At 40.7% G+C, this 27,930-nt stretch overlaps 1 protein-coding gene across 2 annotated transcripts in view; it reads left to right on the forward strand.

The window, feature by feature from the left end:
* The window catches only part of RAPGEF5 (Rap guanine nucleotide exchange factor 5), a 227,507-nt gene that overhangs the window by 108,837 nt on the left and 90,740 nt on the right, over positions 1 to 27,930 (forward strand). The window contains exons 8-10 of one of the 2 annotated variants that reach the window (XM_086694511.1): positions 3,275 to 3,348; positions 16,273 to 16,398; positions 23,374 to 23,448. In XM_086694511.1, the coding sequence (XP_086550637.1) occupies positions 3,275 to 3,348; positions 16,273 to 16,398; positions 23,374 to 23,448 (275 nt within the window). The remainder of the gene's footprint in view (positions 1 to 3,274; positions 3,349 to 16,272; positions 16,399 to 23,373; positions 23,449 to 27,930) is intronic. The other variant, XM_086694502.1, reaches the window with a different exon arrangement.

Genomic DNA, 27,930 nt, shown 5'->3' on the forward strand with positions numbered 1-27,930 from the left:
AACTTTGAGAGTCTCCATGGTGCACACTGAGATGGATTGCTGAATTACCTTGCCAAGTCCCTGAATTTCCTTGTATTTGTGATTCTTGCTCTGTCAATCGAACTGTATTGCTGCACAACTAATTTTGAGGTTTTCAAAGATGTGATGAGAAATGGAGTATTGTTGTGTGGGAATAAGCTAGAAATACAGGACTGAATCTTTATCCCAATTATGCTTTGATGCTAATCCCCTCTCCTTTGTTTCTATGTATATGTACTAAGAATCATGCCTAAATCTTAAAAAATAGTGTTAGCCCTCAATTCTGAAATTGTTTTTCATTGTCCTGCGTGTCAGTGTGCAATAATAAATGCCTAGACACCAGAATATTGTTTTAAAAACAAAAACATGAATTTAGAAGGCAAAATATTCAAAAATTTAATTTTCTTCATTTGTATCAAAACAAACTTCATGGGGCACCTGGGTGGCTCAGTCGGTTGTGTGTCTGACTTCAGTTCAGGTCATGGGTTCGAGCTCTGCATCCAGCTCTGTGCTGACAGCTCGAAGTCTGGCACCTGCTTCAGATTCTATATCTCCCTCTCTCTCTGTCCCTGCCCTGCTCATGATCTCTCTCTCTTTCCCTCTCTCTCAAAAATAAATAAATAAACTTTTAAAAATTAAAAACTAAAACTTCAAAGAGCAAATGTTGAAATTAAAGTGTAAATCAAGTGCCAAGGTATGGTTCACACTTCATGTAGATGCACTTGTCCCATGTTAGTTGCCCTCAAGAAGAATTATTCCCCATTACAGGTAAAGACTTCCCTTGTTTCAATTAGTTGAGTAAAAGGCAAATAGAAGTAAAAACTTCCATAGCCATTGCATTTTTAAGCGGAATTTACAATGTTACTCTGTATTTTTCCCTTGGCATTCTCACCTCTAGTTTTACAGAGAAAACATAAGAGTTTTTCTTTCGTCTTCACTTTCTTCATAATTGGGCAGCAGTAGCAATAGGGGAGCCCCTTGGAACAAGCACAAATGGAACTTTTTGCTGGAAAGAGAAGAAAAGCTTCTGTCCACTTCCGCTGTTGCTGCTTTGCCCCTAGATGCTCAGTGATAGGTGTTAGGCTAGTTATTCATGGAGTTTAATACAAGAATTTCCCTCCCCTCTTTTTTCGTAAATAGTTATGAAAGAAGTAGTTCATGTAAGTAGGCGTAGTCAAGCCGTGCCGTTGGGGGCACTTGGGGAGGGAACTGTTCATCCAGTTAGTTTTTACAGAGCTCATATGGTGTGCACAGCATTTTAGGTGCTTTCTGTGGTAAGCACCTCACAGTAGGCAGAAAAGGCATACAAAAGCAAAGGGAATATGAAACGGTACTTTAAAAACTATAGAGCGGAAAGCACAGTATTCGGTACACAAAACCATGCAAAGTGAACCCATAAGTACAGTGCATGACCTCACTGTCAGTAAGGTTGGTAATATTTTTGCCCTGCTTTTGTTGGAGAGTGCAAAAGAATAAATGGCACAGAAGATAGGAATAACTTATTCTACTTAGGAGTTATCCTTGATTGCTTCTTCTCATCTCTCTCCTCCATCAACCATATTCAGTTCATTGGCAAGTGGTGTCCATTTTGTCTAAAAAGTCAGCTCAAATCCTCCATGTTTCTGCAGCTCATTGCCACCTCCCCGGTCTGAGCCATTGTCATTTCTAGTCACGATGTTGGCAGTTGGGAGCACCTGGGTGTCTCAGTTGGTTAAGTGTCCGACTTTGGCTCAGATCATAATTTTACTGTTTGTGGGTTTGAGCCTTGCATCCGGCTCTACACTGACAGAGCTTGGAATCCTCTCTCCCTCTCTCTCTGCCCCTACCCTGCTCGTGCTCTAGCTATCAAATAAATACATAAACTTAAAAAAAAAAGATATTAACAAGAGTCACCTAAGTGGCTCCCTATTTCCTCTCTCGCTTCTGTTAAGTCTGTTCTCCACAAAGAAGTCAAAAAGAACTTTGGAAAATACACATCAAATCATGCAATTCTAATTTAAAATTCCATTGTGCTTTCCCATGTTCTTAGGCTAAAATCTGGATTCACGCTGGGCTGTGCTTTCCCTGGGTTTGTCTCCTATCACTCTCACCTGCCATGGATGGCTCCATCCGAACCTTGAGGTCTCCCCCAAGTGTCGCTTCTTCAGGGAACTGCCATCCCTGCCTCCCTCCCTCAAGTGTGACCTCTCCCTGTCGGTTTTCTGTCATTGCCCCATTTCTCATGATCTCTAATGCCATCTTACTATTTTTACTGTTATCGTTACCATTATCATTATTGTTATTGTTAGTTGTAGTAGTAGTTGTTGTTGTTCATTGTCTCTCTTCCCAGCCAGGATGTGTACTTCATGAAGTCAGGGTTTATTGGCCTTGCTCGCAGGAGTAGCCTCAGTACCAGGCACACAGTCACCACTCAGGAAATATTTTTAGGGTGAAAGAGCCAACTGTACAAAGAGCAAAATAATCAAGTCGGTCCGCCTGGATCAGGGTTGTATTGAATGTCAGTGTGAAGTTGCAGGTTAGGAGGAAGCTAGAGAATTCAGGGAAGACCTTCAATGACAAACAGGGAATTTATACTTGATAAGATAAGCGATAATATAGACCAAAGCATGGTACTTGTTATATTTTTTGAGACTGATTATTTCAGCAATTGTGCCCCAGCTGGATTGTATGAAGGAGAGGGTGGAATCAAGAGCTTTGTGTTAGGAGGTTGTTGCCTGAGTGCAGAAGGGGTGATAAGGACTTGGATAGGGAGATGCTGGGAAGATACAGGAGCAGAGGTAGATTCAAGACTTCCCAGTTTGGAATTTTGTGGTAACAATGCACTGAGCGGTCTAAATATACAATTATGCTTTCTTTATTATATGACTGTAAACTACCAGCCAAGAAACCCACATTGTTTAAAAAAAAGTACTGTTCTCGGATCAACTTGGTAGAAGCCTTCAACTACACCCTAAATCCCGTTAGAATGAAGCACAGTACTGACATGCTGGTCAGGTTTAGGTGAAGAACCTACGAGAGCAAACTGTTCCACTGCCGTCGATTTAATAAACAAGAAAATGTACATGAGAAGTGCCTGACGCAATTAAAGTTCCATCCAAATAATTAAAAATAGCACTGATATTTACATTTTGTGAATCTCCCTAACATTGTTTTTTCTTGCCAAATTGCCATCTGAAAGGAAATTATCTAAAACTGCTTTCTTATGATGCTACATTGTTTTTAACATTCCTTTTCTTTTCTTTTTCTTTGCTTAAAGCAATTGAACAAGATGAAGACAATGGTGACAAACACGTAATTGTGGCAGAAGCTGAAGGTGTTCCAGATTCTCAGGTATGATCAGTTCTGTGACAGTTCCTCGTTACCCTTGTCGTCTGCATTGACAGTTGTGAGATAACGCAGGGGTTTGCAAATGATACAGGTTTGACCTTCTGTGTTCTGTAAATAGTGATACTACTGAGAACAAAGTGCTTGCTTTTGATAAAGAGGCATTTTACAAGAAGGGCCTTAAATTGTTAATGATACTTATAATTTGACTCATGAGGGAGGGAAAGACAGGCAGACATACTCCACTTCCCAAAGAAAGCAAGGAAAGTAAGTGAAGGAGCGGGAGAGATCACCTTAGAGCACACCACCCCCTGGAGATGGAGGAGAAGAATCTGCGAGCTGACAGCGTCGACCGCCAGGGCTTGGCCAGACAGAGGAGTGTGACGCCTCACTTGCCAAATTTTCTATGCCAACGCCCAGCATCTAACGCAAGGAATAAAGACCTGAGCCACCCTAGTGCTCTCAACTGCTAACTTGATGTAAATCAGAACATTTGAAGATCTTGGCTTGGTTGACCCATTGTACTTCACCTTCCAAGTTCTGTATCTGTTGATTGTAGTCAGAATAATTACATTAATGGGGCACCTGGGTGGCTCAGTTGGTTAAGTGTCTGACTTCAGCTCATGTCATGATCTCAGGGTCCGTGAGTTCGAGCCGCACATCAGGCTTGGTGCTGACCACTCAGAGCCTGGAGCCTGCTTCAGATTCTGTGTCTCCCTCTCTCTCTGCCCCTCCCCCACTCACGTGCTTGCTCTCTCTCTCTCAAAAATGAGTAAAACATTAAAAATTTTTTTTTTCAATATATGAAATTTATTGTCAAATTGGTTTCCATACAACACCCAGTGCTCATCCCAAAAGGTGCCCTCCTCAATACCCATCACCCACCCTCCCCTCCCTCCCACCCCCATCAACCCTCAGTTTGTTCTCAGTTTTTAAGAGTCTCTTATGCTTTGGCTCTCTCCCACTCTAACCTCTCTTTTTTTTTTTTTTCCTTCCCCTCCCCCTTGGGTTCCTGTTAAGTTTCTCAGGACCCACATAAGAGTGAAACCATATGGTATCTGTCTTTCTCTGTATGGCTTATTTCACTTAGCATCACACTCTCCAGTTCCATCCACGTTGCTACAAAGGGCCATATTTCATTCTTTCTCATTGCCACGTAGTACTCCATTGTGTATATAAATCACCATTTCTTTATCTATTCATCAGTTGATGGACTTTTAGGCTCTTTCCATAATTTGGCTATTGTTGAGAGTGCTGCTATAAACATTGGGGTACAAGTGCCCCTATGCATCAGCACTCCTGTATCCCTTGGGTAAATTCCTAGCAGTGCTATTGCTGGGTCATAGGATAGGTCTATCTTTAATTTTTTGAGGAACCTCCACACTGTTTTCCAGAGTGGCCGCACCAATTTGCATTCCCATAGAAAAAAAAAATAATTACGTTAGCCTTTTCAGTCAAGATGGCACAGGCTGTATTGTGTCAGTAAGTTTATATAGGGAATTGTTTGGAATTGTTTTGATGTGGTCATACTGAAAATGCTGTAGTCTTCAAGTTCATACCGAAATTGCATTTCAGGCTTTCAAGAAACCTGGTCAGGGATTCCCCAACTTAGTGTATCCTACACTTCCTCAAAGGTTTCTTAAATCATTAAATTACTAGTGGGACAGATATTTCTAAACATAAACTGTTACTCATTTTTTTGTTTTTGAACTCACTCTGTGGGCAAAGGTCTGTTTTAATGCAATTTTATTTCTTTGTCTCAAGAGGATACGCAGACCTGGCTTTTTGGGATTTTGTGATTTTCTTCTCCAACAGTGTTGTAACTACGCATCTGCAGGGTGCTCAGAGGAATGAAATCATGAAACCAAAAGAAACCAGTGAATTGATGATTAGATCAGGAACAGATTCTGTTTAGTTTGAAAGGCAAAGGTTAAGTTCGCTGGAGGCATGATGCTGGGTGTTACAGGCCAGGGCCACAGAGGAAGGAAGGCAGCTGTCACCTCATCTGATGTGTCTAAGAAAGTCTGACCTGCCACCACCGTAGAAGCACCAGTTTTCAGTTCGATTCTGCGGGTCCGTCTTTCCAAATGCTCTGAATAGCATCCTCAGTAGTTCAAGTCAGGTAGGGTGAGCTCAAAGAAAACTTTGAGAATTTTACCATCAAACACCGAGGCAGAGTTAGAAATAAATGTATGTGTGTGCACATGTGTGCCCTTGACACCAAAATTTATTAATTTGGTGTTTAGTGTATGTACATATAATGGATTAAGCATCTATGTGCCATGCTCTGTGCTATTTCACCGTATTGCAGTCTTCCCTCCAGAGCATATTTTAAGCAAGTTAAGTAGAAATTGGTTTCCGACTCTCTCCCCATCTGTGACAAAGTATGCCACTATGGGAAAAATGCCCTCACGCTGTTGAAAACTTTGGGTATGTAAAGGGTTAAGATGGCAAGACTGGGTCTTGTATACAGCTTTCCCACCTGCCATAAAACTCTAGTTCTCTCCTCATGTGTTAGCTCCTTTCCTCCTTTTCTCACTAAAAATATCTTTCCTGCTTAAGAAACTCCCACTTTAATGCAGTGACGTGTGGGTGGAGTGAAGGGAGCACGTAGACTCCGGTTTGCTTCCCAGCCCTTCTTCCTAGCCTGTGCTTTTACACAAGTTCTTTAGCGGCTAAACCTGTGGGCTGCTGCAGGGTATAGCATCAGCATTGTTGTCACCATAGTGTCCCTGCATGCAGAGTCCCTGCAAGTGACCGGCACGCTTGATTTTCGCCTCTGTAAAGCAGAGATATTATAAAGTTGTCTTGAGGTTGAAATGATACCGCACAGAAAATGCCTGGAATCCTGGCACATCAGAGTTTGTATGTTGGGCAGTACATGGGAGGTGTGGAGTGCAGCCTCTGGGGCCAGACCCCTGGGTTCTCCTCTGGGCTCTGCCACTGTAACCTTGGGCAGGTTATTCTCCTCTCCTGGGTGAGAGAGTCCTGTACTGAAATAGCATTGAGAGTTCACTCGTGCAGCAATGCGGATGCCGTAAACACTCTCCTACGCTCTTTGTTTTCTCCGCTCCACAGTGAACCCTATGAAGTAGGGAATGTATTGACCACCACTTCACAGATGAGCTGGTAAGTGGCAGGGCCAGGAATCAGACCAAGACAGTCTGGCTCTGACATCCTGGCTTTCAACGCCTATACTAAACCGCCTTTCTAACATCTGTAAAATGGGGATGATTGCTGAGTTGAAGATTAGATGAATATATGTGAGACAGAGTGGCGGATGGCACATAGTAAGTACTCAAACAAGTGAGCCTCTATGAGTCGTCACCATTATCATCGTCTATCACATTGCTCTCTGGTTTGAATATTTAAGGTATCTGACATGGTTGGGTTGCAGTATTAGTCTCTCTCTATATATGCTATCTTCACACACATACATACACATAGAGAAACAATCTAAACTCTTGATTCTTTATCACTCTTTATTTTTTTATACAATTTTTTTTTAACGTTTATTCACTTTTGAGAGATAGAGATAGAGCATGAGTGGGGAAGGGGCAGAGAGAGAGGGAGATGCAGAATCTGAAGCAGTCTCCAGGCTCTGAGCTGTCAGCACAGAGCCCGATGCGGGGCTCGAATTCACGAACCGTGAGATCCTGACCTGAGCCGCAGTCAGGTGCTCAACCGACTGAGCCACCCAGGTGCCCCTCTTTATCACTCTTTATTTTTTTTTTTGTAATTTTTTTTTAACGTTTATTTATTTTTGAGACAGAGAGAGACAGAGCATGAATGGGGGAGGGTCAGAGAGAGAGGGAGACACAGAATCGGAAACAGGCTCCAGGCTCTGAGCAGTCAGCACAGAGCCCGACGCGGGGCTCGAACTCACATACCGCAAGATCGTGACCTGAGCCGAAGTCGGACGCTTAACTGACTGAGCCACCCAGGCGCCCCTCTTTATCACTCTTTATACAGGACTAAAGGATTAAAGAATTTTTATCAAAATGTATAGAATTTTTGCCAGGTTCTAGTTTCTGGCTCTTAATGAGATCTTCAATGAGTAATTTATAATGTATTGAACTTTGGAAATTCTTGCTTTGCTTCAGGTCACCATTGACCCCTGGATTCAGGAATTATTTTTGTTGTCTCCTCTCTTCCATTTGTATCAATCATCTTAATATTAAGTGATGGTAACTGTTAATTATGTACAGTAATTGCCAAATATTTGATGATTAATTTTCCAATAGCCAAAATGTGACTTCTTTTTAATATACTGAAGAAAGCTGTTATTTAAGGCTGGGATAGCTATTATAGAAAACAGATGACCACTGAAAATCCTTTATGTTGAAATTTATTAGAATTTGCCTTTTTTTCTTCTTTGTTATTTGTCTGCTTTGCTGCCCACCTTAGCAGTATGGTCAGTAATGTTTACAAACTGGAGCTTTAATTTCAGGTCAAAACAAGACAAAATATTGGTGTCCTCCCGACTCTAGTCTGAAAATTCAAGGAATCAAGTATATGAAGTCAATCAATCTTTGACTTCATCAGCTATGTAAATGTATGACAATGTAGTTTTTAATTTTATCAGAAGAGATTATGTCAGTATAACAGATTAAGAAAATTAAAAAAAAAATTTTTAATGTTTATTTTTGAGAGAGAGAGAGTGTGCATGCTCTCGAGTGTGAGTGGGGGAGGGACAGAGAAAGAGGGAGACACAGAATCTCAAGCAGGCTCCAGGCTCTGAGCTGTCAGCACAGAGCCCGACAGAGGGCTCAAACTCATAAGCCGTGACATCATGACCTGAGTCAAAGTGGGGCACCCAACCGACTGAGCCACCCAGGTGCCCCTGAAAATATTTGAGGGAAATAATAGTTATTAAGTCCATATAATAAGGTTTCTGCCTCCTTCCCTACTCGCACTATGTTCTGGCAGAATGTAGTTTCATATAGTGTTTGTATAGGATGGGTCTGTCCAATCAAAAAGTGTTTTTTTAACACATGTAATTGCAGAAAAGAGGAGGACCAGAGAAATGAACCTCTCTGAACTTGGTGTATCACCTGTACAGTAACCAGGAGTTACTGAATCATTTCTGAGGCTCTGTGATGCCCCAGCATGGGGTCTCAGGCCTGTGCTAGTGATGCCCTGGGCATTTGTAAACCTGCCTCACAGTTTCTATCACATGCACTTTTCACTGTGGATGCAGCTTGGCCCTTTCCCAAAGGAAAGGGTGTGTTTTTATATTATCAAAAGACAAATTTTGGGGGGTGCCTGGATGGCTCAGTCAGTTAAGCATCTGTCTTCAGCCCAGGTCATGATCTCATGGTTTAGGGGTTCCAGCCCGCATCAGGCTCTATGCTGACAGCTCAGAACCTGGAGCCAGCTTCGGGTTCTGTGTCTCCCTCTCTCTCTGCCCCTCCCCCACTTGATCTCTCTCTCTCTCTCTCTCTCTCTCTCTCTCTCTCATAAATAAACATTAAAAAAAAAAAAAAAAGATAGGGGCACCTGGGTGGCTTAGTCAGTTAAGCATCTGGCTCTTGGTTTCAGCTCAGGTCATGATCTCATGGTGTGATGATTCGAGCCCCGCCTCGGGCTCTGAGTTGGCAGTGTGAGGCTTGCTTGGGATTCTCTCCCTCTCTCTCTGCCTCTCCCTGCTTGCTTGCTCTGTCTCTCTTTCAAAATAAATAAATACACTTTTTTAAAAAAGATAGATTTTTCTATCCCAACAAAGAAGAAATTTTCATAGTTTTCTTTCTCTCTCTGAATTTAAGAAATGAATACCTGCTGCCCTACAAAATAAAATACCATTATTATTAATTTGTAAATTTGTTATTTATTAGGATATTTAATATATCCTTATATAATAAATACTATAATTAATTACTATATAATATATTCTATTATATATTGCATATTATGTTACAGTGTTAATATATATTTATTATATTTTATTTGTTATTAATCTTATATTATTATTATTACTATTATTATTTAGTGCGAATTGTCTTCTGAATTTTCCTGGAAAGGATTCTTTTTTATTTTTTTATTTTTTTAATGTTTATTTATTATTCAGAGACAGAGAGACACAGAGCGTGAGCAGGAGAGGGGTAGAGAGAGGGAAGACACAGAACCTGAAGCTCTGAGCTGTCAGCACAGAGCCTAATGCGGGGCTCGAACTCACGAACTGTGAGATCATGACCTGAGCTGAAGTCAGTCGCCCAACCAACTGAGCTACCTAGGCGCCCGAAGGATTCTTAATATTTGTTGTTTAGGAAATAGATACGTACAGTTGAGTCATGTACTATATTGTCCCAACCCATCAGTGTTTTATCATTTGAGTTTTCTGTTTAAAGTAGCAAAAAAAAATTATTTTATGAATTTCTATGTGACATTTAATTGTTAAAGAAATGACCCTATTATGTAGTAATGAGTAAGTATTTATCCAAACACCTTGAATTCATATTAAGTAGTATTCTGGCGTTGCAAAAGTGCTTACTTGAAAAGTGGACTCTTTGATCCTGATTTTCCTTCTCTTTTGCATGATGTTTGATCTCAGTGTTTTAGAGTAAGTAATTTTTAAAGTCAAGATAATGCAGATGATGTTTTCATACGTAACCTGTGCTCTTTCACCTTTTGTCATGTGGGTTATTCATGTATTATCTTTGTAACCTTTCCTGACAGAATCCTGTCCAAGCTTCATTTTACCACTGAAAGAAGGGACCTAACATTTTTAGGACTCCATTTGCAAAGGAAACAGACTTTTAATTTACATTCATAACATTTCTCTCCTCAAATACTGAAAATCATATGAATAGCTTTAATTATACATTACAGAGATTTTTTTTTTCAAAGCAGACCTTGAAATAAGACTTTTAAATAACTCTTCTGACGGTTACAGATTAATCTTTTTTTTTTCTGCTTTAGCAATGTTAGGTAAACTGTTTATAATTAATTTCATATAGACAAATTAAGTAGTTCAAGAATGTGAAAGTCTAGATCAAGGGCTGTTACTTATCTTGCTTCTCCTGCCATAACAAAGCTCCCAAAATATATTAATAAATTCATGGGGTTTTTTGAATTAAATTACTAAATTACAGAGCTGTGAAAGAGAGCCCCAGAGAACATCTGGCATAGTGTGGTACTTCCCAAGAAGACTACCTTAGAAACTATCTAGAATATATGGGCATCCCTCAGAGCTGCAAGTTCTCCAGGGAATGAAGAAGCATTCATAACCTTCCTTGAAAGCCTTTTTTGACAGTTATGGAAGCACTGTTGTAGAATTGATGATTTTACGAAAATGTACCTAGAAATTATGCAGAAAGCAGAAAATCAAGACATCAATATTCCTTTTTTAATTATATGATGTTTTAATTATAAATATGAAATAATTAAGTTGCTTAGGAACCCATTTTCTTAAGTAACAGCATTTTGTGTTTAAAATACATAATTTCTGCACCCAAGTATCTGGCTCTAATAAAAATGTATTTCCTCATTAAGGGCACCTGGGTGGCTCAGTTGGTGAAGTGTCTGGCTCTTGATTTTGGCTAATGTCATGATCTTATGGTTCATGGGCTCGAGCCCCACATTGGGCTCTGTGCTGGCAGCTCGAAGCCTACTTGGGATTCACTCTCTCCCTCTTTCTCTGCCCTTCCCCTGCTGTCACACACACTCTCTCTCAAAATGAATAAATAAACATTTTTAAAAAGGTAAAAAAAAAAAAAAGGGGGCGCCTGGGTGGCTCAGTCGGTTAAGCGTCCGACTTTGGCTCAGGTCACGATCTCGCAGTATGTGAGTTCGAGCCCCGCGTCAGGCTCTGTGCTGACTGCTCAGAGCCTGGAGCCTGTTTCCGATTCTGTGTCTCCCTCTCTCTCTGACCCTCCCCCGTTCATGCTCTGTCTCTCTCTGTCTCAAAAATAAATAAATGTTGGGGCGCCTGGGTGGCACAGTCGGTTAAGCATCCGACTTCAGCCAGGTCACAATCTCGCGGTCCTGAGTTCGAGCCCCGCATCAGGCTCTGGGCTGATGGCTCAGAGCCTGGAGCCTGTTTCCGATTCTGTGTCTCCCTCTCTCTCTGCCCCTCCCCCGTTCATGCTCTGTCTCTCTCTGTCCCAAAAATAAATAAAACATTGAAAAAAAATTTTTTTTTAATTAAAAAAAATAAATAAATGTTAAAAAATTTTTTTTAATTAAAAAAAGGTAAAAAAAAAATGAGATTTACTTATTAAAGAAAAGTCTGTATTTAGAATCCTATGCATATGATAAAAAATGTTCAGAGTTGCTTAAAAACTCATGTTCCCAAGAACCCCAAGAAATAGTCAAGGTCTCTAAGTTTTCTCTACACGGTTCCACCCTGATGTTATCAGTCATTTAAAAAACATGTATGAGACACACAGACAAAGGAAAGACTCTTCAAATCAGAGCACATGGGAGCTTAGCCCAGTTAACTTTGGCACCTGTGTTGGTAAGAAGAAGTAACAGGTTCAGTCCTGTGTGTCTATTTAGTCCCAAGACATTTTCCTCTTGTGTATCCCCCTTCCTGGCCCCATTTGCACACACACCCTCTTTTGTACAGGGCACCGCACTGGGGAGCAGAGAAAGATTAGCATTAATCCATCATACTACTGAATAAACAACCACAGGGCAGGTCCTAATGTCACAGGGTCATGAGCTGCCTCTCTCCACTAACAAGACAGTATGTTAAACACCGTGAGGATGATGTGGATGGAGAAAGAAGAAATTCTAGCTGGCTAACAGAAATGAATTTTGTAACTAACACAAACTTAGTCCTTGAAGTGTCAAAGCATTTAAAGGATGCTAATCATGTGTGTATAGGAATTCCCCCAAAGTTTCCTTTTCTTTTTAGTTTAAAGGAGGATATTTAACACCACTGATCCTCTTGTACTTTCTCTGTTAGTGATTAAAAGTGCCTCTTCAAGATCAGCCCATATAGTGTTGTGTCAGGTTATGGGCTCCATTAAAATCCTGACAAACAGAAATATCCTCCAAGGAGGATGGCTAGGATGGGTAAAAGGATCTAACAATAAAATCAAGGGGGCCCTTTGCAATGCTTGACTGTCTGATTCTGCCTCTCTTGTCCTGTTTCCTCTTAAGTCAGTGGGTAAACTACAGTCTGCTCCCTGTTTTTGTAAATAAAGCGTTATTAGAACACAGATGTGCTCACTCACCTATTGTGTCTTCTGCTTTTGCACTAAAACTGCAGAATTGGGTAGTTGCATCAGAGACCACATTGCCCACTAAGCCTGGAACATTGACACTCTGGCCCTTTACAAAAAAAAGTTGGCCAAACTTTGCAACTGAAATGACCATTACATGCTTTCTTTTCTCATCATGCCTCCACATCTTCTCACAGGCCCTACTCTCAGCCGATAACTTGACTTATTTTTCTGGGAAATAGAAGCCTTCAGAAAGGAATTTCCCCATTTTCCCACTATGAAATGTGCCAGCCTACCTATTTACCCTGTACTTCACCTGCCCTCCTGTGTTGGTGAGTGACATATTCACCATCCTCCCGCTGAGAGTAGATCGTGATGCTCTCTTCGCGTCTGAAGGACACGACTCCTAAAAATGCCCTCTCTCCTTCCTGCATCATCAAATTTCCCTCCATGATGGATGATTTCTAATAAAGATTAAAAGGCCAACATATCTATCACTGTAAACAAGCAAGCAAGCGATCACTCTTTAGCTAGTATCCTGTTGCTTGTAACAATTCAGAAGAGTTGTCACTCTCTTTTGAACCCAGGCTAATACAACTTCTTTCCCTACCACCATTTTGTTCCCCAAAAACCAAAACAAACAAAACAAAACAAAAGCTATGTTCAAAGTCACCAATTATTGCTGTCAAATTCAGTGTCCATTTCAATCCATCTTATTTGATATTGTAGCAACATCTGATACAGTCTTTCTTTGCCTTCTCCTTGAAACCCCTTCACTACTCCCCAGGGTCTCCTCCTGGAGCCTGTCCTTCTTAGTCCCGTTTCCTGACTACTCATCTTTCCAGCATCCAAACATGGGACTCAGTTCCCGGATTCCTCGTTATCTTTGTTTACATCACTGCATTGTAACCTCTCTTATTCCTCGGGTTTTAAATACTGTGTACACTGATGTCTCCCAAATTCCTGTCACCAGCCTGGACTTCCCCTCTGAGCCACCAAGTGGCCAACCAGGCAACAGCACTTAGATACCTCAGGGCTACCTTCCTCCCCAGTCTTCCCAATCTCAGTAAATGACAACCCTACCCTCCCAGTTGCTCAGGCTAAACCCAGTTGCTGCCCTACCTTTGGAAAATATTCAAATTCTAACCATTTCTCACCAGTTCCACCACTAAAAGTTCCAAGACTTCTCTTCTCTGAAAACCAGTCCCTTATGGGTCTTCTGGTTTCAGCTACTTCTCCCCACGCAACAGTGTTTTCTCAACCCAAAAGACAGGATGATCTTGTTAAAATGTAAGTCAGATGATGCCATTCCTACATTCAAAACCTTCTAAAGGATTTCCATTTCATTCAGAAAAAGAAACCAAACCCCCTACCCAGCCTGTATGGAAACAATGTGACGCGGTCCCGCATCACCTCTTTGGTAGTTTCAGAGGGGGTAAGTCTCCCCCTTACCAACTCTGCTTCGGCCATGCTGAACAACAAGCCATTCTTGTTGCTTTTCCCTCAACATGCCAAGCACATCCAAGCCTCAGGGACCTTGCACTTGTATTCCTCTGCCTGGAACCTTCCTTGCTTCCTTTATTTTTTTTTTAAGTTGGTTTATTTTGAGAGTGTGTGAGGAGGGGAGGGGCAGAGAGAGAGAGAGAGAGGATGAGAATCCCAAGCAGGCTCTGCACTGTCAGCACAGAGCCAGATGCAGAGCTCTAACTCACCAATTGTGAGATCATGACATGAGCTGAAATCAAGAATGAGACGCTCAACTGACTGAGCCACCCAGGTGCCCCTCTTCCTTGCTTCTTTGAGATTTCCATTCAAATCTCATTTTACTAAAGAATCCTTCCCTGACACACCTGTCTTTATAACACCTCCAGTCATTTCTTCTACTCCCTTGCCTTGCTTTATTTTCCATCGTATCATATCTTACCATCTGATATATGTTACATAATCCTCATCCCCTAGTGAATGTAAGATTCATGGCCTGTGGGGCTTTTTTGTTATGGTAGTTCAGTGCTATATTCCTAGAACTTGTAGTTCCTGACTTATGTTTGTTACTCACATAACGAAGTTACTGTTGGGTAAGTGAATGAATGAATAAAATTAGGAGCTGGGGGGTGGGGTGGTTATATATGCACAATATTAAAAGGATATAATAAATACTGGTGTTTAAGTATTTGAAAGATTGTCATATTGGATAAGAAATAGACCCAGTTTCAGGTGGCTCAGTTGGTTAAGTATCTAACTCTTGGTTTTGGCTCAGGTCATGAGTTCAAGCCCCTGGTTGGGCTCTGTGTTGGCAGTGGGGAGTCAACTTGGGATTTTCTCTCTCTCCCTCTCTCTGCCCCTCCCCAACTTGCACTGTCTCTGTCGAAAAAGAAAGAGAAATAGACCTAGTTTTGGTTGCTTTTAAAGGTAAAACTAGTTCTCATGGGTTGACGTTGAATGATTTCAGAGTTTAGTGTGGTAAGGGACTTTCTAACAGTTGTGGGTCTCTAACAGTGCAAAGGCTGTCTGAAGATAACCAGCGATCCCTGTGCAAGGAAGTCTTGGAAATGAACTGGAGGACCACTTGTGAGGGATGTTTTAAAAATAAATCGCTGACTTTGGTGGAGCAGTTCCACTTGCTGTCCCCTGGGAATCTGATTTGGGCCACGTGAAGGATTTTTTTGTTTCCTTCCTAGTTGTTGGAGAAACTGCTAGATAACAAGCTATCCTTGCCTGTGGGAATAGAGATGTAGTCATTGTTTGGCATGGATAGTCCCATTTTCTTCAATACCCACTCAACAAAATGGGTATCTTTTGCACAAACCATGAAGACCATAAGGTTGAGCATCCTTGTTGGCCCCTTCTCCATATTTGGTCCTGTTGCTAAGTCCATTCAAACCCTGTAGGTTGTACTAGATAAAACAAGAATCCAAAATTTTGATTGTTCCTGCCAAGAGTAACTTCAGATTTCATTAGATCATTTTCTGATATGTCACTATGAACCATTTTTTAAAGAATTTGAGCAGGAACAGTTCATAATTTGTGTTATAATGAATACACTTGTTTTCTAATAAAAGTCCTAGATTATCCTCCTTCATATTATTTTTACTTAGGTACTTTGGCAAAAAAAATGTGATACTTTATGGATCATTTCCAATCCCTGATGACATTTTAAGCTTTCTTTTTCCAGTTTATTTTTAATAAACTTTTTTTTTTTACCATATTTCATGCGACATTGAAGATGTTTTGCTAATGCCCCATAGTAACTTTCCAGCTGTGAAAAAAAAATCGTGTGATCTTCTCGTTCACCGTGTGTTTGTACATGGAATAATCTGGTGGAGTAAAAGAATTAGGAGTTTGTGTACTGGTATTTTTAGTACTCTGTATCATTTCACCCTTTTTTGTCAGAGTGGTTCCTGGCTAACTTTCCCATGAGTTTTTAACCTCGTGTGAGGCTTTGCTTATGTAACAGGAAACGGGCTGTCAGGAACAAATAGTGGCATACCAGGAGCACACTTCAGTAGCAAATGACTTAGTTTGCTCTGCCCTTCACTCTCTTAAAGTAGACTGATACACGATCTCAACTTGAAGACTTTTGCTGTGGCGTTCCTAGGTTAAAATAATACAGTTTCAACTTTGCAAAGGCAAAATATTTTACCAAGACCATGCTTTACTCCAGGCGACAGAGGAGATGAGCTTATCATAAAGCGAATTTTCCAGTGGTGTCATGTCCTGGGACTGTGGATTTAAGTATATCTTCGCTTTTTCTCCAACTCTTAAGGCAGGAGTGATGTGCAAACTCCAGGAGAGAGATGACATCGGACGAATTGAACTGGTTCAGAAGCTGGCAAGAGAAAACTGTCAGTTTTTGCAGACAGACAAAAAGGAACAGGAGAAATCTGAACACGTAAGCCCTTTTTCTCTTGGGGATGCAGGCTTGAAGGGGTGAAAAATGTTTCTGCCTCATTGTATGTTTGAAGGAAAAAAATATTTTAAATTCTTTAGTTTTGTTTTTCCCCCCAAAAGCATACTCCTTGGTAAAAATGACAGCTGCTCAAAACTCTAAGCCAGCCGTTCATAACACTGGATTTATAAGAGAACTCTTCCCAAAAGTAAATCACATAGAAATATAAGAACACATGTAAGCAAGTACAGATGCATGTCTATTTATGATTTTGATTTGATGTCTTTTGAGTTTGACTTTGGGAATGTCAGCCCATCAGATAGTTTGTGGGGTATGAATTTTGAAAGTATATTCCTATGTACTTCTATGATGAGTCTGGGGTGGCTCTAGTTAGCAAACAGATGTATCCTGAGTTAGTAGAAATAAATGAGAGCAGAGTAACAGATTATAGATGCTTTCCCCGGAGTGGGGGAGTCAGAAGAAGAGTTTTCCCAGTATCTTCTGAATGTTTGTGTTCCAACAAAAGTTACACTGTTCAGTTGTAGTTAAACTGGAGGAAAGGGACGCTGTGCTCGGTTCTCCTGAAAGCCGTCATTCAGACTGAGCCTTAGAACTGAGATGCCTTCCGTCAGGCCAGGGCAACAATGGCACCACTTTTTTCTGCTACGCATTGTTGTCTGCTGACTTTGTGTTATTGTTTGTAAGACTTCGCTCCCAGTGCTCAACTATCCCGGATTGCTCATGAAGGGGAAAATTCCTCAGTGCTTATAAACATGTCTCCCTCTGATTTTAATTTTCCCTTGGAATTTTATTTTCACCAAAGGGGAAAAATTTGCTTCATGCCTTCTCTTCTCCAAGGCCATGAGCACAAATGTCAGATTTTTACTGAGCAGGAGAGGAGGTGAGATGTTCAAGCGTGGGAGGCTGTTTAGGTCAACATAACACATCTCTAACTGCAACATCACATCATAACAAGTGGTGTCTTGAGGGGGAGTATGATTAAGCACTTTCAAAGCCTCGTAACTGAGCTGTTCAGGGGGACCATTGACTTTAAGTGAGAGTGGACGTGTCAGGAGCCTTCAGTTCACTAGGGACTATTGAAAAATTCAGGGACTTGTTTAAATTGTTAAAAGCACCCTGAAGGATGACTCTGTCAAAGACTGACTCTTAATCTCCGCCATGTCCTTAGAATATTTGGGATTAGTGTGTGACTTAAGCTTCTCAAAACATTGTTCCTTTTGATTGATTTAAATTGGAAGAGCAACAGTTTTCATTTACCATATTTCGTTGATTTCAAATTGCATGTTTCCTCCACATTTTAGCATCTCTGAAATCAGGATAAGTCTTAATGATTGATCATATGAAAACACAACCTTGTTTAACTGTGAGCATTTATCTTTCCTAGTGGTCCTTAAAATGAATGATATGTATTACAGTGAATTGCATATTCAGTTCAGTGGAACAGCGACAGCCTGAGGGTAGGGCAAGAACTTTTAAAGTCAGACAGATAGAGTGCCACTTAACCACGGCTAGAAATCATCAGTCTTATGCCTCAAACAACTTTAGGCTTATTTAAAAAGATAGCTGTATTGCGTTTGCCTTGCATTTAATTGAATCCAGAATATTATAGTTACAGTTAATGAGACTATCATATCTTCTAAAAATATAAGTGAAATCTGAACTTAGTGCTGGTAATTGTAAAGACTTGTAACTTAGGATAGAAATTTACTGGTATAAGATTTACAGCTTTGCTTATGGTTATCTACTCTCTGTTCTCTTTAATCCTTCATTTTAAGATCGTAAAATAGAACACTAAGGTTTGTTACTTTTTGCATGAATGTCGTAATATGGATGCATTACCAGCTCTGAAGTACTTATGTTCCTGAGAGAAAAAAGGTGTATAAATAAACATTGGCATTATGGCCTTTGCTACTAGACCTCACCTACTGCAGTTTAGGGTAAGGAGAGGTGAATATTCAGGATCTTTCCTCCTTAGTGATGAACATAATCTCAGCCATTCTGCCATGTCCCTCCATGCAAGATGACAGCAGTTGAACTGATCTGTTCTGCAAGCTGATATTTATACAGGGCTCTACTCTATGGATTATTTGACACTAGATGCTTATACTTTTTGCGGTAATGTATTAGCAAAAAAAAAAAAAAAAAAAAACAACCCATCTGGTCGATTATCTTGCTCATTTACGTCTTGAGCATTTGATAGAGCTGTATACACATTGGCTTGCACTCTGAGTTCACTGTGCTCCCTGCCTTCAATCTCTTTTCAGTGGCAGTCATCTGCTGTGGCTCATGAAAACCCGGGGATAACACGCAGTGTGTACAGAGGAAACGGTCATTTACTTAATGTAAACCTAGGCCCGCAGTTTCTTCTTTTACAACAGTAACAATAATGACCAAGCCCCGGAGTTAGATACAGATTTCCTTTCTTTTACGATTTTAAAATGCTTCAGCTACGTCATCTACCATTCCTGGGCCAAAGTTATTTAAGTAGACAATGGTGAAATTTGAGTTAGAATCTAAGTTACCCATTGATTTTTTTTTTTAAACTAAACTACACTGCTTCTACAGTTCTAGAATACCACATCCCTTTAAATGCATAGTGCCAAAATGAAACAGCTCCTTCTTAAAGTACTACTGAATACAAAAAGAATAAAGCTTTTGTTGCTGGCACATCTTGTTACAAATAGTAGCTTAGAGCTTTCTGGGTAGGGCATTTCTAATATTTTCTTAAACTGGTCAATGCCATTATTATAAATGCATGCAATTAGAGAAACACTTCACTGTGCTTTTGCCAAGGTATTTCTGAAAGAAAAATATTTAAATGTATAATCAACACAAGTTTCTCAGGAAGCACTTGGTTTTCTTATTTTATATTAACAAGCTGTAGGTAAAATTAGGCAACGCTCATTACTAAGTGTTGAAAATTATGATGTGAGAACTTGAAGAAGGGGACAGAAGTTGGTTATTTCTTCTAAACATGATGATAGTGGGATTAACATTGGGTCATCAACTCTTTAAAGAAATTACCTCTTATGTAGACATCATATTTCCCCATCTTAATCTGATTATATTAACAGAGGAAGGGGCACATGTTACCAAATGGGGACGTTCAGACTTGACCTGGAAGGCTAATGGTCACAGCACAGTTTGACAGGGAAGAGCCTCGAAGTCACAGGACTAGCAAAAGACACATGACTTGAGCCCTGGGCGATTCATGGGGAATGAAGGGGAGTGGGCTGTAAGAGAGGTTACGATTCATTTGTGTAAGACCTCGTAAGGCACTGAAAGGAGTTTAGGCTTGCCTTTCTGGCAAAGGGAAGCCATCAATGAAGGGAAGTGTGGCACAATCAGGTGCGGTCTTCCTAAGATCTTTCTGGCATTGGCTTAGAGGAAAAAATAAGTGGAAAAGAGGAAAGTGTTGGAGAGAATCCTTAGAAAACTATGATAGTGAGTCAGTGAAAGGTGAAAGCCTGAACCAAGGTGGTAACTTGGGAAATAAGAAGGCTGTAGATGACAGGAGTCACTGAGATGGTAAAACTGGCAGTATTTGATGGCTGGTGATGGGGAGGGGTGCGGGGTAAGAATGTGTGTTATATTAAGCATTTTTTAAGTTTTTATTAAGGCTTCTTTGGTATAGTGGTAGACATAAGAATATTCTGTTTAGCATTAGAATGGTTGGTCACCTTTGGTGAAAAGCTACAAGACATTGACCTTGCTTTGTTTCCTTGCAGTATGTTTCAGGTGTCTGAGACACAGACACCTGAGTATCTAGAGCACTCAGTGTTTATCTCCCTGGCAAATTGTTGGGTCAGGGTTCTGGCTTACAGCATGGGAACCGCATAAACCATCTTCTCATACCAGACCATTGGAAAATTCCTTGGGCAGACAGTCTCTGGTAGCCACAAAATTAACTGATTTTAATTTTAATAATTAAAATTAATTTAGCCAAAGCTTTGGCATTTCCTGCAATGATGTGTGCGCCTTGCTCAGAATTATCTGTGATTTTAGGGATGCTCTCTTGACCCATGTAATCTGAGTTGGCATTACTAAGCTGTTACTTTAGAATGCTCTTGATCATTTATTCATTCCAGATACCTTTATTAAAGCTGGTGTCCTAGGGGATTCAGAATAACTATGGTGGCTTCTACCCTGAAGAAGTACAGTCAGGTGTAGAGGGAAGACAATGACGCAGATAACTGAGATATAAGGAAACAGTGTTGATAATCTCCAGAGAGATACACAGAAGTCAGAAGAAGAATTTACACCCAGGGAAACAGGATTCTCTGTTACAGCAGAGGTAAAGTGTGATGTGAGAGCTGGGCTAGAGCGGACTCAAGTCTGATGGCTTCTGGCTGCGTCTTCTCTCCCCAGTCATTGCAGGAGGCAGGGCTGATAAGGACAGGAACCTGGGACATCCAGAATCATGATAATCTCAAGAAAGAGGAATGACCAGGACCACCCTGCATGGAACAGACAGAACAATTACATAAGGAAGGGATGGTGGTGGCAGATGTGGGAAGGATAAAAGAGAATGCGAAGGTGCCTGCTTCGTTTGAGTCCTAAGTTAGATTTGAACAGCATGTAAACTGCTCATACTTTTGTAGCCGTGAAATAGCCGTATTAAAGAATATATCTAGAGGTGGATAGTTTTCTGGGACACAATGTACTATTGCCCAGAAGAACCAAACTATTCCTAAAATGTAGCTTTGGTAGCGTATTGACTTGTAGTGTATACATGGCAGTAGTAGCTGCTAAAGTGAGTTCCTAAATTCTGAAGTGCAGAAATGTGGGTCTGTAAAATGCGTGTGAGAGCTCTGCTAAGCAGTGCTTCCCTAGGGACTCTGTCTATAGCCCTCCCTCTCCCCACCGGTTTTCTCCAGTTCCTTTGTTAAGACTGAGGACCCACCCTACTTCCTTCCCCTTTTCCCATTCACTTATGAAATATGGGTGGGAAGGGGATTTTGCACATTCTGAAACTTAACCTTGGCATAGTCTGCTGCCAGGGTAGCGTCCCTGTCACTCAGCCTCAACCAGGATTTCCTTTTCCCTGTTTCCTGCAGCCTCATCCTGCAATTCTGCCTACGTCAAAGGCTTCCTTGTTCACAGATGACTAGGGGAGACCTAGGGTATTCTGGCTGCTGTCCCTCTTATTTCACCTATTAAAAGTTAGTCTCTGCCTTTTTCCAACTTCTCTTTGGTCTATTACTTTGTTTTAAAAATAAGGCTAAGCATAAGGTGAAAGCCCTCTTTTTACTCTACGTGAAACACTAAAAGCAAAAGTGGTTTTATCATTCTGTATTCAAACTTGCATTATGTATGTAGGCAAGTAAAGTTTAGAGCAACCATGGCATTACTCAAAGTTTATCAACAATTTAGTTTAACCAAGAAACTACTTAACTACAAACAGAATTTTGTAACATTATTGCTTAATAACGAAAGCCAGAATTCAGGTACATATAACGGGCAATTCATAATATGTTAAGTTGCCCGCCTGACAAACCGCTGTGTAGACATGATGTTGTTTTTCTTAATAACAAAAACTTGACTTTGCGTTGGTTTCGTGCTAAGGTCCCCTTTCATAGGAAGGAGACTTATTTGAATGAATGATTCTAGTTCATTTTTGATCAGGATTAATATGGCCACAGAGTAACACAAAAAAATGGTAGAAGATGGTTCATGCCTCCCAGAAGTTTACAAGTGAGCTGGGGGCGAAATTCACACATGGAAACAAGTAATCTCCAAGACGGTATTCATTCAAGTGTTTTACTACTGTGACAGACATTGAGAGAAGGAAACACCCCTGGTAAACACATTTCACAACTGCAGCAGCCCATGCTCCTCTGCATTCCACAGCAAGGCTTACAAGTGTGGTTCGCTTCCCGTGCTCTTTAAATTCTGGTTTGTTGCAATTATTTATTTATTTGTTTATTTGCCAGGAAAATGGCAGCTGAGCTGCCAGTGAAAGCGGCGTGCTCATGCTGTCTGGTGGAGCCATCTGCTCATTAGCTCTGTCTTTAAGTTCTCACAAGAAGCCCATTGCAAGTCCCGACACTGATTTTTTTTTTAATGAGTTTCAACGTTTTTAAAGAGAGAAATTTGTCATTATGGCATTTGTTTTTTTTAAATACTCAAGTTTATTTTAAAAAGCCCAGTTAAGAAAAGTGATACTGGCTCAGTGAGATTTATCAAGATCGTGTTCTCAAAGATCTTGTATTCCCCATGGGACAGATGCTGCTCCCTAGGTTGATGAAGTTCTTACTCTTAAAAAATTAAAGTAGTTGTGTCGTCTCTAAAATGTCCGAGAGGGGCACCTGGGTGGCTCAGTTGGTTAAGCGTCTGGCTTCAGCTCAGGTCATGACCTCCTGATCCATGAGTTCAAGCCCCACGTCGGGCTCTGTGCTGACAGCTCAGAGCCTGGAGTCTACTTCAGATTCTGTGTCTCCCTCTCTGTCTGCCTCTCTCTTTCTCTCAAAAATAAATAAACATTACAAAAATTTTTTTAAATAAAACATCTGAGAAATCATTAAAATGAGATATTGAGAATCAGGTTATCTTTCTTTTGTTTATGCCCTCACCCCCCCCCCACCCCCTGCCTCAGTGGTATATCTTACTCCAGACCCTGGACAACCTTGCATTCTTTTCCTTTCTACCCCCATCAAGGCCTGATCTGCATTATTGCTAATAATATAACAATATCATTACCTTCTAGATTGTTGTCTGATTAGGTAACACTAGAAATCTTTGGTAGTTTGGTTTCATTTTTTGTTCATAATGGATGCCTTAACACCAAAAGGTAGGGAAAAGATGCACAGACAGATGGGCAGTCCTTCACAGACAGATGGACAGTATTTCATGACAACTATGTACCACTGAGGCTTGGAGAAATAAGAACATGAAGAGATCTCAGGGAGAAGGAAGACATAGGTACCAACTTATAAAGTGCTTTCATTCCCGTGGAAGGTCCTGATACATCAAAGCCTGCAGAGAGCTAACACTGCAAGAAATTCAGAGGCTGAATTCACAGTTCTCTGTGTGGTAAGTGTTCTGCAGAGTGCTATGGAAGCTTGTCACAGGGGTCTAGGGAGACATGCATACGTCCCTGAGGAAGAGAGAATCTGAAGGGCCAGAGGCATCACTAGGAGAACTGAGGAAAGACAGGCATTGCTGGCAGATGAGGGAACACAAGTGAGGATGCCAGTGTGAACGGCTCATGCCAAGAGATGATGCTGCAGCCCCGGGGGCAGAACCAAGTGGCTGGGGCATGGCCGCAGGGGGAGGGCCACGGGGGCCAGAGGATGCAGAACCTTACAGGCTTAGCCAAAAATTGTGTGCTCCTAGCCAGATAGCTTTGAGCTCTTGTGGAGAATTTTATAAGCAAGAGAGAAGAAGGTGATTTACAGTTGAATTTTTGAGACTCCTCTGCTGCAGCGCCAGAATGGGTTTGCAGGAAGATGGGTCACACTTGCTTCCTTTTTTCACAGGCTTCTCTGTTGGTTTTACAGAAGCAGTCACCAGCATAAACTAAGGATTTCGTGTGAGGAGCTCCAGTCCGTGAACTTGAGCTAAAGTCCCTGGGAAGGCAGAATGTCCAATTATAGCTCAATTCTGATTCTTTAGTTTTACCCTAAAATACACCACCACACTATCATTTTCTTGAAAACGCTGGCTGTGATTCAGTCCTGTTTTTATAGAAATGAATTTTGAGCTTGCGTGTCATGTGAATACTTTCTGTTAATGACATAAGCTTATATGTTCACTTTAAAAATACTTACTCTGTGGTATAATGTTTGCCTCATATTGATTCAGCCAAAGTTTGGTGATTTCTGAGTGATTCAAATACTTCAGTTGATAAAGATGAGGAAAAGAAATGTATAAAAGATTTCCATATAAGATGGAAAGAATTTTTTTTTCCTTTTGCAATGGGAAATGGATTGAAGGAGGATTCCATCTGGCATACAGCAGCCCTAAATGTTGTCTTAAGATAGCAAAAATAGAAGATTGCTTAAAATACCATAACAGAACATAACAGACTGCGGCCAAGTGTGCAGCACATATTTCTCTGATAAATCATGTTAAATACCCACATTTTACTTAAAACATGACCATGTTCTTATTTTTCATTACATAAAAATTTGTCTTCAATTAAAAAAAAAAAGTCCATTCCATTACTGAAGCAGGAAAGGTTTGTTTTTTTTTCTGTAGAAGTTGATGCTACAGCCCTTAGGTTTACCTGGAATAGATTTCTTAATTTTTCTGGTGGTTGTTGTTTTCCAGGATTTCCCTCCTATATTAAAAAAAAAAAAAAAATGGAGAAATAAGATATGGCATGTAGATTCATTTACTGTACATTTGTCCATAATTAAGTGAACAAGGCTCAACAATTTTAAGAAGCCCTTGTAAATGTCCTCTTTGTTCAGGTTCCAGGAATGGCTGGGCATGATTGAGGCAAGCTGAGTCAGAATAAAGGATTAGGGGCTCCTCGGGATCCAAGAAACACATAGAGGGAGAGACTAATGGTGATAATAAGACAATTAAGATGGCAGGAAGTGGCTTGGGGGTAGGGATTTGTAGGGAGGCTCATGAAAACTTAATGAGTCATAAGAGCATATCTTGGTGATTGCAAAAGTGGGGGTAGGATAGAAATAAGGTAAAATTTTGGCCCTCTGTAGTCAGTGAGGAGAGAGAATGGTACTTCAGACAGATGAGTCCCTAAACCTTTCATGATCTTGCCTTGGCTAGGATTTATAGAGGTAAAACAAGCTTCATATTGACACTCTTATGAATACAGAAGTCTAATGATCCCCAAATGGTGCAATGCATAATAAAATCCTAAACTGAATTTTATGCTTGATGGATGCTATCACTTTCTTGCTGCTCAGTGAACTTACTGTTATTACAAATTGGGGGATTGTGATGATGCGTTATTTTTTGCAATCAATCTGAGTATCCTGGAGTTTTCCTCTGAGAGTCATAGCCAATGGGAAGAACTTGAGATATCCTGTGTCCTGATTGTTTGGGTAAGAAAAACTTTCAATCAAAAACTGGCACCTGCTAAATAGGATTATAAAGTGTTCCTCTAAAATGGGCAATAAATACTATACAGTCCATTAATTCTGTTGGAAGTTTGTTAATCACAAGAAAAGTTTAGAAATATGTCCATTAATGATATTCTTCTTGTAAAAATAGATACCTTTTAATGTCTGTAATCAGAAGCAAAAAAATCATTAATAAAAATAATAACTAGAGATCTTTTAGGTTTGTTAGAGAAAGTTATAATTCAATCTTGGTGTTTTTATCTGTGTTCCTAAAAATGGAGTTTGTGGGGACATAAAGTGAGGCTAGCTTGATTGAAATGACCTTTGTCCCCATAAAACATTTCTGATGAACTGCTTCTCCCCTATTTATTACCAGTTTCCCTATCAGAAAATTAACCCAGCAACTCCCAAAAGCAGGCACAAGCAATTTTGTCCGCAAAAAATAAATGGGATCATTCAGTGCTTTTCATCAAATATCCCTAGGGAGGCAGAGCTCTAAAAAATTATCTCAGTATTAAAACAATACTCAGAGATAACTCTAAAAACATGGGAACCAAGAGGGTAATTGAAGCCATGGAGATAATACTGTGTCCTCTAGTAATTTGTATGACTGGAATTTTAAAAGATGTAAGTGAACAGAACTACAAAATATAAAAATGGCAGAGACACGTAGCACACATGGCCCCAGTTGGTGCTGATGTAGAGCAACAGGTTTGAGGTTAAGGGATAAGCCAACCAAGGTGGTAAAGGGAAGATTTTGAGTGTGGGTGAGGCAGAATTCTGACTAACCTTAAAATCCAAGAGAAGAAATCTTGGAACGAAGCAGAGAGCCAATTTTATTCTGATTGTCTTCTGAGGAATATACTTGAATGCCAGATGCTTGTGGACAGAAACGTTTCATGACTTGTTGAACTATTAAATGCCATTTCCATTATAATTTGGCAATCAAGCCTGACTTTATCTCAATTTTAAGTAGATCACATTTCCGTCCCAACTCGGTAAATCTCAGATTCCTGTCCTTCAGTATTATTCATAATCTTGGCATAGAGCAGAGATCTGCACAGACCTGAGGAAAGTTCACCACACCCTGGAAAAATCCTTGTTCATAAAGATCAGAGAGCCCTAGGTGTATTCAACACCTGCAGCTGTTGTTTCTCTTGTTGTACACCCCCCACGCCTCTGCAAGGCTTGCCACTTTGGCGTCTTTGCCCTGACCTCTACTCTTATGTATCACATCTGGTGACTCCAGAACCTCTGGTGAAGAATATGGTGGAAGAAATTTTGCTAGTCCATTTTGGCCTAAACCTAAGTTTTTGAGACTACTTCAATCCGGAAGAGAAAAGCCAGAAATGGTGTCTCTTCCTTCTGAGTGACAGAGGATGGCAGGCTGCAGGCATAGCAGTCTGAGGGGCCCTAAAGAGAAGAGCTGGGTAACACAGGCTCATGGGAGACCCGGAGGGAATTGACAGTGCATTCCTTGGTTGAATGTGGTGACCTGTCAACGCTGGAGAATTCGGTCACTTACCTAACTGCGCTGAGATCTTCAGACAGAAGCCAGCATCCCTCATCAGACATTGAGTTTGTCTACCATTAGCAGCTGATCTCGGATTCCCAAGCCTGAGCTCAGAGACATGATGAGAAAGAATCCTAGTAGGTGAGGATGGGTGGCAGCCAAATAGCTATTCAGCTTGCTGCTGCCAGTAGTGATCATTCAGCCATTACACATAAAATTAACTTGGTTGAGGGCCCAATTTTTAAGCTCAGTAGAACTTTCTCCTTTTCATATATAGAGCAGATTTTTCAAATACCTGGCTAAGATTAATTCAGTCTTGCCTTCATTCATTAAGAAAAACATTTGTTGAGCACCTATGACCCAGGCACCACACAAAACAGAGCAGAGACGGGAGTGAGCAAAATCTGATTTGAGCCTCAAAGGCCCCCTCCCCTCTCTACGGAGGGAGAGAACAAAGATAGGAGACTGAAGAGGACCACCCTACCCACAGAAGAAAGGGGCATACTTTGAATAAGATATTTGTTTCCAGAAAATTGTTACTTCACATTCCTGTGAGGCATTTGCTAAATTCAGCATCATTTTGTACTTCCTGGGTTAGGACCGGGAAAGGACATAAATCATAAAAGGCAAAGGTCATACTTCTCAAATCTTAAGAAAGTTACATATTGTTGGCATTTGCCATTTTCCCCTCCTCCCATGTGCTAGCTATGAAATACACTTTTTTTTTTCTTTTTTTTTTTTTTTTTTTTTTTTTAATTTTTTTTTTCAACGTTTATTTATTTTTGGGACAGAGAGAGACAGAGCATGAATGGGGGAGGGGTAGAGAGAGAGGGAGACACAGAATCGGAAACAGGCTCCAGGCTCTGAGCCATCAGCCCAGAGCCTGACGCGGGGCTCGAACTCACAGACCGCGAGATCGTGACCTGGCTGAAGCCGGACGCTTAACCGACTGCGCCACCCAGGCGCCCC

The sequence above is a fragment of the Puma concolor genome, chromosome A2 (genome assembly GCF_028749965.1).
Source record: "Puma concolor isolate L17-30 chromosome A2, mPumCon1.1.hap2, whole genome shotgun sequence".
NCBI classification, from domain to species: Eukaryota; Metazoa; Chordata; class Mammalia; order Carnivora; family Felidae; genus Puma; species Puma concolor.